The sequence below is a fragment of the Theropithecus gelada genome, chromosome 3, assembly GCF_003255815.1.
Source record: "Theropithecus gelada isolate Dixy chromosome 3, Tgel_1.0, whole genome shotgun sequence".
Lineage (NCBI taxonomy): Eukaryota > Metazoa > Chordata > Mammalia > Primates > Cercopithecidae > Theropithecus > Theropithecus gelada.
The window spans coordinates 98149808-98163216 of NC_037670.1; the positions used below are offsets into that span (position 1 = coordinate 98149808).

General features: G+C 32.7%; 1 protein-coding gene across 18 annotated transcripts in view; it reads left to right on the forward strand.

The window, feature by feature from the left end:
* DGKB (diacylglycerol kinase beta) overlaps positions 1–13409 on the forward strand; it is an 837327-nt gene that overhangs the window by 342078 nt on the left and 481840 nt on the right. For 7 of the 18 annotated variants that reach the window (XM_025380374.1, XM_025380380.1, XM_025380373.1 and 4 more), the window contains one exon: positions 9094–9126. The exons of 5 other annotated variants lie outside the window; for them this stretch is intronic. In XM_025380374.1, the coding sequence (XP_025236159.1) occupies positions 9094–9126 (33 nt within the window). Of the gene's footprint in view, positions 1–9090; positions 9127–13409 lie in introns of all 18 variants that reach the window. 6 more of the 18 variants (XM_025380387.1, XM_025380371.1, XM_025380377.1 and 3 more) reach the window with 1 other exon arrangement.

Genomic DNA, 13409 nt, shown 5'->3' on the forward strand with positions numbered 1-13409 from the left:
GTTAATGTGGCATTTTAGTGAATGTTACTCCAGTAGAATATTTTCAACAAGCAGCTATAACTACATGTATTTATTACTGAAATTCTAAACAAAATTTAAGTTAACAGTAAAGCAAACCTTTTTGAGACAATCTTCATTTGCTTAGCAGGGTGGAACCATTATTTGTCTCACTTGTGGTCTCCACCAAGACCAGTTTAGTGTCTGAATAGACTAGTATACCCAGAATGTGATTACAACATGCATACATATATTTATGAATATATGAGTGTATATGTATGTATATAAAACATATTTTTGAATGTTGCAATCACAAGTATATACTTGTGTACACACATATGTGTGTATATATACACATATATAAATATGTAATCTTATAGAGTTAAACATTCTTGTAAAAAAGAGTAATAATTTAAAACTGGTTGGAATTTGCTCCTAAAGAGCATATAAAAAGTATAAATTTGTAGATAGCCTAGTTTATCTTAATACACAGAATTTCCATTATGAAGTGGTGCATGTCTACTTACAAAAGTGAATGCCAAATTTTTATTACCAGAACTGTTTTATAAAACCTATCTCTGGATCTAAAAATTTCTGAAGAATATATAATGACACTGAAAGCTTGAAAATATGTATATATCTTACTTTATTACATGTAGCTCTGAAATTTTTGTGTTAACAGTTCATGACGTTGTTTCTGACTAATGCTGAGTATTCCTTTGTACAAGGGTTACTTATTTATTTAACAAAGTTTAATTAAATATAACTACATGCCTGGAGAAATAAAGATGAATAGTTCTTAGGTAGAATGTTACTGTTTGAATAAGCAGCTTCTTGTAGGCTGTGTATCATGTGTCCCTCAGCTTCTTTGAGCATTTACTATTTTTAAATATGTTTTATATAATCAGAATGTGTGGTAGGATGTATTATTTATTCTTTTAAAAAGAAGATATTCTGAGCTGTATTTGAATGTGCTGCTTAAATAAAATATGCTACTGTAATAACTTGAGCTAGCTTAAGGAATTCAGGTTATTTTATAAAAAGAGAAAAATAATTATAGTTTTCACAAATCTGAGCTTTTCCATTGTTGTCTCCTAAGCCATATTGGGACAAATATTTTCAGATTTGTAATATAAGGTTGTGGGTTAAACCAATAATTGCAGAGATAGTTTGAGTTAAAATGATTTTTGCCTACCAGATAGATTCTATCTGATGATAACATCTTTATGGAATAATGGGGCTCTTAGATTCCTACCCAATTCTTAAAGATTTTATAGTTACCATATCTTGTATTCCTTTAAAAAATGATGACATGCACAGATTTATGTACTCAGATTTCCTAGTACACTGGATGTATATAACATTGCATAGCAAAGTTTCTATTTCGGCTAAATGGATTTAAATATAAACTGTGCATGCAGATCTCAAGTGATAGTCTCTTAATAGATGTCAGATACTCTTTATTGCTACCCTCTTTTATTTCAGTAACATTTTAATTAATTCACACTGATTGAATAAATGTACATTGAGACTTGTTTCCTAATGAGGGCGCATTTAGAGGAAAGGTTCTGCATCATTCTGATATCCTGTGGGTAATTATATTCTAATTATATGGTCGGGGAAAAAGAGTCTATAACTCAGAACTGATATTGTTCGTTGGACCCAATTAATTACATGCACATAATGAAAGTTCATGATAAGGTTGACTGGCAGTCAGTGTAAAATTTTAACTCAATTGAATCTTAGCCTAACGTGAGTACAGAATTGGACTTTAACCTGGTTAGAAAATACTTTGGCATGAGATCAATGGATATTTAAAGGAGCAAAAGACAAGAGCAAATTCCATTATAACCTTTGTTTTTTAATTCAAGATCTTTTCCAAGGAGGGTAAAAAGGAGATCTAGGCTTTAATTCTAAATATTATTATCAACGTACTTTCATTACCTATAGTGCTATTTTTGTTTTCTGGAAAGCAGCAATACACTAACTATACAATGATAAATTTCTAGAACTGGTTCATGTTTTTATAAGGAGATAAAATAGGTATAATAGGAAATATAGATTAATTTTGTGAACATAAAATGTATATGTATCAGTCTATTATATTGAGTTCTTTGAAGGGGGTGATTTTTTTCAAGTTACCAACATCCCTCAGACCCCTGTCCCAAACATAAACAAACATAATCGCATATACATACACACACTCATGAATAGGTATCTATTAATGAATTATATGCAAATTAAGAGTTCTGAAGAATAATCTGAAAAAATAAATAGTCTATAGGATGTGCATGTTTCATTTTGAAATGTGTTTTGAAGGTGGTTGCTCTAAATATCAACTCCCATCTTTCTGCTCCTCAATTTCATTGTTTTCTTTACTCAGTCTGGAAAGAACAGTTTCATAATTGAGGAAAACAACAGAGAGAGAATTTTGTTCTTTCTTTCTTCTAAGAGTTTCCTCTGTCTCCATTTTTCTCCATTGCTTTCTCTCTTTGATTTGTCTCTACCCTCCTCCATCATTTCTACTGTATAAAAACAAATAGATGTTTTTATTTTAAAAAATTCTGTTGATTCTCATCCACTTATTAGCAACAACAACAAAATGTTCAGATGAAGAAAGTGTAACCCATCGTGTCTTGCTGAGTTCTTAAGCAAGCAGTGAAAACCAAGGGAATCATTTTGGTTCTAATGTTAATAAAACCGTTAACCATTTATTGAGAACTTAAATGTGTCAGACATCATCCTTCTAATCCTGCAGGTAGGTATAGTTATGATGCCCAGTGAACATTTGAGGAATGTGAAGTTTATGGAGATTAAGAAAATTACCTAAAACCACTCAATTTGCAAGTGGCAGAAGCAATAGTTGCTTTACTCAATACCCCATGATCTAAAGCTGTTTTTATGTTCATGCTGCAGTCCCCAACAATTAACAATGCTTGAAATAAATTTAAGGAACCTAGACCAGCCTTTCAGAAAAGGAATGGAAAGAAAAACCACAGATTAGAGAAACTAGAGAAAAATAGACATGAAGAGTAAAAAGAGTAGAATATACCAGAAAGTGGGGTAAAAAGAATGAGCAGTCATTCATTGTAAAATTATTTTACAAGTGTGTAAATATTCAAATATTCTTATGGTCACGACTTAAAGAACACCTCTTTAATAATATTCACTTCTAATGAGTTTATGAAGCCTAGCTAAGTAAAGGGTGTTACTCATTTCTAATGACGTCTTTTGCTAGCTAATCAAGTAGGCAAGCCAAAAATGCTAAAATTTGTTTTAGTTGTTCTTGCTGATTGCTTTTGTATTTAGAAATCCATGTTTGAGATGATTTGGATATCTCTATAAAGATAAATTCTTTACATTTTTATTGAAAACATTTGATATATTTTAAGTTTTTAAACATCCATTGCACTAGGTACCCATTGCACTAGTTTTACCTTTCCTGAAATTTCAGTTGCATGTCCTTGCCAGACACACACCTAAACACATATTGAAGGAGAAAGGATGGATGGTGCCTCACGCTGCCTTCTTGTCAATAGCCTCCATGCAAAACTCTACAAATACAAATAGACACAAACACTCATATTTACTAAGTAAGTATGGAATATTTTGTAAGCAATTACAGTTGAAGGGTAGTGAAATAAACACAGTTAAAATATATTTTACCATTAAATTTCTGTTAATGCAAACTTTATTTTTTATTATACTTTAAGTTTTAGGGTACATGTGCATAACATGCAGGTTTATTACGTATGTATACATGTGCCATGTTGGTGTGCTGCACCCATTAACTCGTCATTTACGTTAGGTATATCTCCTAATGCTATCCTTCCCCCCTCCCCCATCCCCACAATAGGCCCCAGTGTGTGATGTTCCGCTTCCTGTGTCCAAGTGATCTCATTGTTCAATTCCCACCTATGAGTGAGAACATGCAGTGTTTGGTTTTCTGTTCTTGTGATAGTTTGCTGAGAATGGTGGTTTCCAGCTGCATCAATGTCCCTACAAAGTACGTGAACTCATCCTTTTTTATGGCTGCATAGTATTCCGTGGTGTATATGTGCCACATTTTCTTAATCCAGTCTGTTGCTGATGGACATTTGGGTTGATTCCAAGTCTTTGCTATTGTGAATAGTGCCACAATAAACATACGTGCGCATGTGTCTTTATAGCAGCATGATTTATAATTTGAGTCAGGTGAGAAGCAGTCAAGGGACCGTAGATAAGATTACAATATGTGTAGCTTTTAAAATGTTTTATTTTTATAGTTGCATCTTAATTAGACATATCAGAGTTTTTGTGAAAAAGAGAAATGATTTATGATTCTTTTCATTGTCTTGCTTGCATTATGACTGAAATAATCTTTTACTAAAAATTTTGATAAAGACAACAATAGTATTAAAATCATTTTTATCTCACGTCCTTTTTAAAACTTACATTGTATTCATATGCATGAGTGTACACAATTAAGGACCTCAAGAATTATAGAGTTTAAATGAATTATATGAAACTGAAATATAAAAATAAAATTCATGGAAGCCAAAAATGTACGTAATGTTTATATCCTAAAGATAATACATTTTATTATCTTGTGTGAGAGAACAACTTTACCTGTTCAGCTAAGACAAAGTGTCATTTTATGAAGATAATTTTTCTTTACCTTACCCTAGTCTTTGCCTCTGTCTCTTCTTTTTTGATGTCAGAGATATCCAATTGTATATGAAGGGAAAAAGCTATTTAATATAATTTTATTTGGAACACTTCACTGCACTTGAAGTTATTGTGTTAAATTAATTCATACTATTATTCAAACCAGTTTTTCAGGCAAAACAAGTTTGTGTGTGTGTATCACTTTGTAGATATAGTGATTTCTAAATATTTTTCATTCTTCATCAATATTTTAAAATAATTTTATACCCAAACCACTTAAAAAATGAAGGCATGGCTAAAAATAGTAATTTTTAAAAAATCTCTTCTTGCAGCTACTGTTATTTGAATAAATAGAGCCTGGGTTAGGGAAGCAATATTCTGTCACTAACTTTATTTTCCTGGGTTAGGCATCTAAGCTCTCTGATTTTCAGCTTTCCAACCTGAAAGATAAAGTATCTTCATTTAGTGGGAGTATTAAATGAGGCAAGATAACAAACATGAAAAATATATAAATATTTTTTATTTATATAATATATATGTATATGTATAAATGTAAAATATATATGTATAAATGTAAATGTTCTTATGTAGGTATAAGGTATCATTTTAAAATTTTTCCTTTAGCCTGAAATAACTAATGACCCTTTTAATGTGAGTACTGTGCTCTCATTATATCTTAACTAAGTCAAACCTCCAATAATCTCCATCAAAGATTTTTCTTTGTCCTATGACAATTTGGATTAAATTGTCAATTTAAAATGATTACACATTAGAAAATATGAAGACAAGAGATATCCTAATACTTAAGAATAATAGAATTTTAAAAAATTCTTTGATATTAAATTGAACTTAATAAGTGCCCTGAAGGCAAATGCATCTTTTAAACTAATTATCTGTACTGTGTATTCTATTTAATATTAAAAAGATACTGATTAAATAAAATCAATCACATTCCTCTGTAGTCACACTTCACATTGGATTAAATAAAAATATACAGTTTCTGTATTAATTCTGATTAAAAATATATTACATTTAGAATCATGCACTCATGATAATTTTCAGAAAAACTAAAACATTTACTCTGTTCATCTTTGATCTTTAAAAATTAAGTACAGGAGAGTAAAAAAGGAAGTAATATAATAGCTAAATTTATTTTCTAATAGGTTTCTACTTTTCTTTTAGATCTAAGTACCATGGTTTGCTAATTGTAACAGAAATAAGCCACCGATGGGTGTGTACATTTAGTGTATAACTCTTTGTCTATGCATTTTGATTGTAAATGAGCTTAGATATATGTTGGTTTTGTCACTCTTATTCTTGGAGTAAATTTCTAGTGTTGCTCTCAGAAGGCTGAGTGTTGCACAAGAAAATTCATAGGGCTAGTGGCTTTCTCTCTTACATATTTAAAACTTCTAGCTCCAGCTGGGTCATCAGTGTTGGTTGATCCTTCTACTCATCCTTAGCAAACTGCTTTTTTATTTTCAGAAAAGAAGTGACAAACCTCTGTTTCATTACCTTTTTCATTGTACCACCTCTCTGCCAACCTCACTTGCTCTCTATCAGCAGATATCTCATATCCCTGCTGCTCTGAGAAAGAGGAAGGCTTCAGGTGTGTTATCCATAAATTACCAATTAATAGCAAAGTGGTAGCTAGGTTTCAATTTCATACCACAATGTCTTTTCTTTTTCTTTTTTGGATAACTTCAAATGGGATGTATATTATCCAGCATGGCATAGTCTTTGCCTTTGCAACGTCAGACCTGTCTTACCTATTTGTATTATTTTCTTGGCCCCTGTGGGTTTCTGGATTTGAGACCCAAAAGGAACACATTTGGAAGAATGCAATGCCTGTCAATAAGGGCTTCTGCTCTAACTGAAATATTGCTTTTTCAAAAAGCCCTTCTTTTTCATTTATCTTTAACAGTTCCCTCCCTCTCTCTCTGCTCCTCTTTCCCAGCAGCCTAGAAACTTACCTCTGTTTATTCATTTTAAATGAGAACTCTGTTTCCATGAAAACAGTGCTCCTTATTTCTCTTCCACCCACTCCCACGACTTCTCTCCCAACCTTCTAGCAACTTCATAGTTTTTACTGAGATAATGTACATATTTTTATTTCATTGTAGAAACATTTTTACACACTTTTAAGCACTAAAGGATATAATCAAGAGGTAGAAAGAACTTTTTTCTCTCAAATTTTATTACAAAATATTCACTAACAATAGAAAAATCCAAAGTATTTCCCACATATATTCAATAATTGCTATTATGCTGCCATAAATTCTTTATATATACTACTCTATATATACATATATGTGTATGTGTATATATATAAAGCTGAGACTTTTGAAAGTAAGCTGCACGTAGTGTAACACCACATCCGTAAATATTTCAGCAAGCACCTTCTAAGACTAAGGACAGTTTTCTACCTAATAACATTATTATATTCTCACCTAAGAAAATTAACAATGATTCCATAATATCAGTCATTATCTTGTCCATATTCAAATGTCTACAGTTATCCCAAAAATGCCTTCTGTTGCTTTTATTTTTTTACTTTTTGGGCGTGGTAAAAGTGGAAGTGGACCAGGATCTATTTGAAGCTCCTGCATTGTATTTGGTTGTTATTGTGAAGCATTTAGACAGCCATAATCTTTTCACTTGGCTTTCCAGGCTGCTGTCTGCAAATGTATGCTTAGTAAGCATACACTCTTCTAAGGTAAAAGGCATCTCTGACTCATGCTCTGGAAGCTGCTTGAAGTCTCTTATTTTGGTTGCTTGTGAGTCTCTGAGAGTTTCCTGGCTCCATGGCACAGATTAGGATAAGGATCCGTAGGATTACATTCCTGATCTGAATGAGAAGAAGAACAAACTTGTATATATTATGATAAAGATGGAAGGACTATATCCATGTCTTGCAATGTTCATTCAGACCTTAAGCTTCAACCTGAAGTTAAGAAAGAATGATAATAAGGTTGGCAAATATCTTTGAATTGACTCAGAGAGAAGCTAGCACAAATATTCATTGTCCCTGGTGTTATGTAGATTAATTTGGACTCAGAAGTCAAGAATGTTACTGAAATCAGGAAGTTTTCAGTAAACGTTCTACCAAACCTATTGTCAATTCATCTTCAAAACAACAGTAATTATTAGATTCTCCTGTAGAATGGGATAGTTGACCAGAGCTCATACTCTTCCACTTCCTGGCTTCTTTTGACTAGAAATCTGCAGCTACAGTACTTTCTACTTATATTACGGAAATATCTTCCAAATAGAGCTGGATTCCTAAACACCTTAATTTTTTGTGGGGCTGTGCTAGACCTCTTCTTCTTCTGTGTCACTTCTGAGTGCACTGAATTCTTTTAGTCCATCTCTATTCTGTGCAGCTGTGAGGGTGTCAGGTTTTACCTATCTCAGGTTCAGATTTTTTTTTTTTTTTTTTGGTTCTTGCTGCCTTTCTAAAATTATCCTGGGTAAGGGAGTATAATAATATCTGGAGTCTCAGATTTTTCATACCCATCTTGGTAATCTAGCATTGCCCAGACCCTCCCTCAGATAGCTCGTATCTAGGGAGGAAAAGGGAATAGTCTGACTACCTCCTTCTTTTCAGGGACACACAAATATCCAACAACTCCTGGCTTCCCATCCAACTTTTCTTCTCCTGCTCCAGTATGGGGAATCTTTATCTAGTATTGTGTGTGTGATTTGTCAACTCTTTATCCAAATTTGTATTTTATGTTCTCCTTTCCATAGAATGCAGGCTTCTGAGGTGATCCTTTATCATTTCTTGAAAACAAAAAATACTTTTCTAATGTGAACTACAAAGTGGATAGTGGTGGTAGATAATGGAAAATACAGTCATAAAGACTAATGTCAGTATATTTCATCCCATCTTAACAAAATTACTCTCCAGTAAAAATCTTGTCACTTATTTAATTATTATTTAATTATACTTTTTATTCTTTTACTGATATTAATGGAATATGTTTTCTTATTTCCAGAGTACCGTGAAACAAAATGAACATCATAAACTATGTCTATGTTCAAAAGACACAGTATTTTTAGGAAAGAATGAGAGTTGGACTTCAAAATGAAAAGTGGGATGGGTAAAGGGGCAAGTTAAAAAAATTAGTGGAAATTGTTTATTAAAGATAATGGAACTTGGAGCTAAAGCTGGCCAAAGATGTTGATTAGCATGCCTTTGGGTAGATGAAGTTGTGTTTTGGATAAATAATTTCACAACCTAACCCACTCTGTGTTAGATAATTTCTTATTCAATGAAAAGATATTTAATTATTTAATTCAAGGAAGCAGTAAAATTATACCAAGGAAATGTATTTTTAATTTACTCATTTATTTCACAGGCGTATAATGATATGAGAAACTTCATTGATACTTTGTTTTGAGTTTGACTCTTTTTCAGCTTTCATATGAACTTCTCTTTTTCAGCAGACTCTGCCCACTTCAGGAGTTTCTGTTCCTGAGGTGCGTAAGCAAAAACAGGTTTTCACACTTACAATTATAGGCCATTATACATCTTGTATAGCTATAAAGAACATTTTGTGCTGGCTCAGTGACATTCGAATACCAGCATTTTACATTTTATTTTTTTCATATTCTGCTAATTGGAAGTGGTGGTTTTCATATTTTCGGTGATGGGATAGACTTGAAGAATTTTCAATCTATATTTGTGATAAGCATTAAGAAAACAAGAAGTTATGTGACCCAGACTTCACAGAGAAAAATAAAGGTTACTTTACAAAGAGTTTTTACTAGCATAGAAAAATAATACCATTCCCATTTTTTCACATTAAAATGTACATACATTGCAAGAAATCCAAAACAATTTATTCTTTGAGCCGTCAAAATGTAAGTTTCAATGGCAGTATGTTGAGAGACTCTTGCTTACTTTGAAGTGCCCATCACTTTCAAATGAATACAACTACATTAATCACCTAGTCCATGCCATTGTATAGAAAGACATCAGAATAAAATATAGTCACAGAATAAATGGCTTTTAGTTTGAAAATAAATGTAAGCATTGCCACAACAATTATTTTCAGTAACATTTTTGCTTTATCTTTGCATTGATGATACAAAGCCTCCACATTTTTCTGTGACAATATCCTATTCAATTGTTATTATCTCTATAGGAAATGCCCAAATGGTCTTGTTTTCCTTAAAATTATTTAAATCTGCTTATTTTAGAAAGTATTACTTACATGAATGCTACATAAGATGATGAATTTATTTAGAGGGTAACATGCTTGCATAAAACGGTAATAACTGCTCTTTTCTACTCACCAAAAATGGCTTTTTAATCAGTGTAGACCCCTTCGTTAAATTTTTAAAAAAAGTTCTCATTTTTAACCAGAGACATACTCAAAAATACTTGGAGATAACCCTTAAATATAATGTTTCTAATCTAAGAAAATGTTAAGCTGATTTTATATTCTTTGAGTTGATGACATTATTATCACGATTATTATTATAAAGTAGAGATGCTAAATTACACACTTAAGTGACAAAAGTATTAGGACAGTTTATTATTTCATTGGGTTAAGTGTGAGAAAATTAATTTTGCATCTCAGGTTCTTGAGTTTGTTTCTGCCCCTATTATCAGCCCCATCAAGTGAATGTAGTCATTGCATTTGAGATGTAAAGTTTTCTCTTTAGATCTGTTAATCTCCAGAGCATCCCTGTGTATTCAATTCTGTAATTTGTGTCATATAGATTGAGTAAATAGATCCAAATTTTTGTTTTTATATATTTTTTCAATTTTCAGGATGAAAGTCTTTATTTTGATATGAAGTTTTTAAAAGTCTTCCTATACTTATTTATTTTTCTGGCATTATATATTGGTTTACATTAACTTAAACTTTCCAGTATCCCTCAAAGTCATTACATAAGATTTTTCAACTTTGTTGTTCCAAAATTTTCCTTAAGCCTATGCATGGATATATGCATGGCTGAGTGTGTGAATACACATATATACACACAGAGAGACAAGAAACCTTATGTTCTACCATCAGGAACATTTGCTCCTTGGTTAACGGAAAATGTGGTTAAAGTATATGTGGGAGAACATATATAAAGATATATACATACATTAAACGTTTAACTTAAAATATGTAGATTTATATTCATTGGCTATATTTTTGAAGATTAAAGGCTTTTCTATGAGTACAGATCTTCTAATTGGAAATGGTATCTTGCCTTTCTTGCATATATCACAAGCTTATTACTTATAATGGTTTCAATTCTTTTAAAGTATAACAAAAACTCAAGAACATCTGTGAAGTAATTTGAATGTAAAAACACTTACTATTTTTATTATTAATACCCAAAGCTTGCACAGTTGTTCTCTCTAAACTTAATCTGACCACTCCTCATACACGCCACACAGGCGCACACACACGCACACACATACACACACACAACTTGTGTTATTTTGTCTTTCTAAAGCTTGCAGATTATTTTTTATAAAGACAACTCTTTCATTTTGTCTTCAAAATTCAATGATGTGAGTAATAATTAAATTACACAATTACAATTACAAGGTAAGTTTTACTTAGAACTGGCATAAACAGATTGAGGGCTAATAAGTCACTATGTTGAGCATTTAGCTTAGGTGGTACAAAGAGACAATGAGTGTGAGCATAAGAGAGCTGCCTCCTGGTACTTACTTTCAGTTTGCTGTGGACGACAGTCAGTATGGTTTACAAAGGGAATGGAGAGTGAGGAATGTTGAGGTTGGTTACAAAGTCTGCTTTTTTTTTTTTTTTTTTTTTGAGACAGAGTGTCACTCTGTCACCCAGGCTGGAGTACAGTGGCATGATCTCGGCCCACTGCAGCCTCTGCCTCCTGGGTTCAAGCGATTCTCCTGCCTCAGCCGCTGGAGTAGCTGGTGTCACAGGCACACGCCACTAGATCCAGCTAATTTTTTGTATTTTTAGTAGAGACGAGGTTTCACCATGTTGGCCAGGCTGGTCTTGAACTCCTGACCTTGTGATCTGCCCACCTCAGCCTCCCAAAGAGCTGAGATCACAGGCGTGAGCCACCACGCCCAGTCCAAAGTCTTCTCTTGTATATAAAGTATATACATACATATGTGTGTATGTATACTATATACACACACACACACACACACACACACACACACACACACACACACAAACATACAAACATTATTTTCTGATGGTGCTGCAATATACTATCACATAGCCAAAATTAAATTATTTTGGTATACACCCTCTTATTCCTTAATTTCATTCCTTTCAATAAGAATTTCCTTAACAGAAATCTTGTAAGTGGTTTATACCCAGGATAATATCCTAGGAGAAAATATGAACTTCATGTGTAATGTATGAAAACTGGGACTTATGGATCAAGTCACCAAGTGTACCTTCAAGTTGAGGAAGCAACTAACATTCCCAGGTACTTTAAGACCAGTTGTCATTTTGTCTGCTTTGTTGCCCCCCGTCTCTCCCAAAGACACCACCCAGATCACCACAGCAATTATTCTCAGCTATGGTGACTTAGTGGGCAAATAAAGTACAGGATGTTAAATGAAAACACTTCTTTACAACACTTACCTTCTACTACTATGACCAAGCAGTTTACCTGTGATTAACTTAATAATAAAATATGTAAAAATCTTTATCTGTACTTTAAAATCATTGCCATTTACTGAGTGCGTGTTTTATGTCAGTACTTTTATCTAAATTTTCTTACTTTTTTCTAACATAAACTTTCCAATTTATAGTTTAAACAAATGGTAACATAGCAATGGTAGATAACTTGCCCCAGCTGACACAGAAATAAAAGACAAACCTGCATTTTGGCATCTAAGCTCATACTTTTGCCTTTACAAAAAGTTGTTTTTGCTTTTTTAAAAAGTACTTATTTAACTAAGTTTAAAAGAAATAAAAATCTTTAGACCTTATATTGTTTATTATATTTATGTTTAAAACAGTATAATTAAAAAAAATCAGGAATGTTTTTTTCTAGTCAGTAAATAGTTTTGCTGCAATTTTTAAAGAGTACTAATAGATTTAGAGCCTTCATCATTTTTGGAATGAATTTGTTTCCTTCAGCCACTAAAATGTTCAAATCCCACATTAAATCCATATTGGTTAAAGGTGCAGCTTTACAGTTTGTTAGTAAGGTGGTGTCTCAGACCCAAGCTTTGTAAGTCCCACTGAATGTGGTAACATTTCTGCATCAGAGAGATCTTAACTGCTGTGAATCTTTGTGATACTTTAGGTTAAAACTCTAGGGTTTCAGGAAAATTCGTGTGGCCTAGCTCCAGTGGCAGAAAGGACTAAGTCTCCATTCAGGCAAGTTGTGCAGTAGTAGCAGCTAAAGTAAGTTCTACGATTCAAGCGATGGCTGCTGTTGGCAGGAAAGCACTCGCCTTTGTAGCTTTGTACCAGTGGAGGTGCTTTGCTGCTGCCAGTTTCTCATGCTGAGATTGGACAAAAAGAAGAAAACCCTGTTCTTGAGGTAATCATCACTTGCTGCTTGCAGTTTGCCAGCGATCGATAACAGCAGGCTTAAGTATTGTGGTAAACAACCCTTTTGTGAAAGCAGTTTTCACCAATGTACAAATGCTCTACCTCTGAGAATCAGCATGATGTAGACAAAGATTTTTTTTTAGAGCACATATTTAAAGTGAGGTCTTTTTATTTTATTTATTTCATCTTTCTATTTTCTGTGAATGGTCTTTTTGGCTTTTCTTCTCTGTTTATTATGATGATTATTCTTTT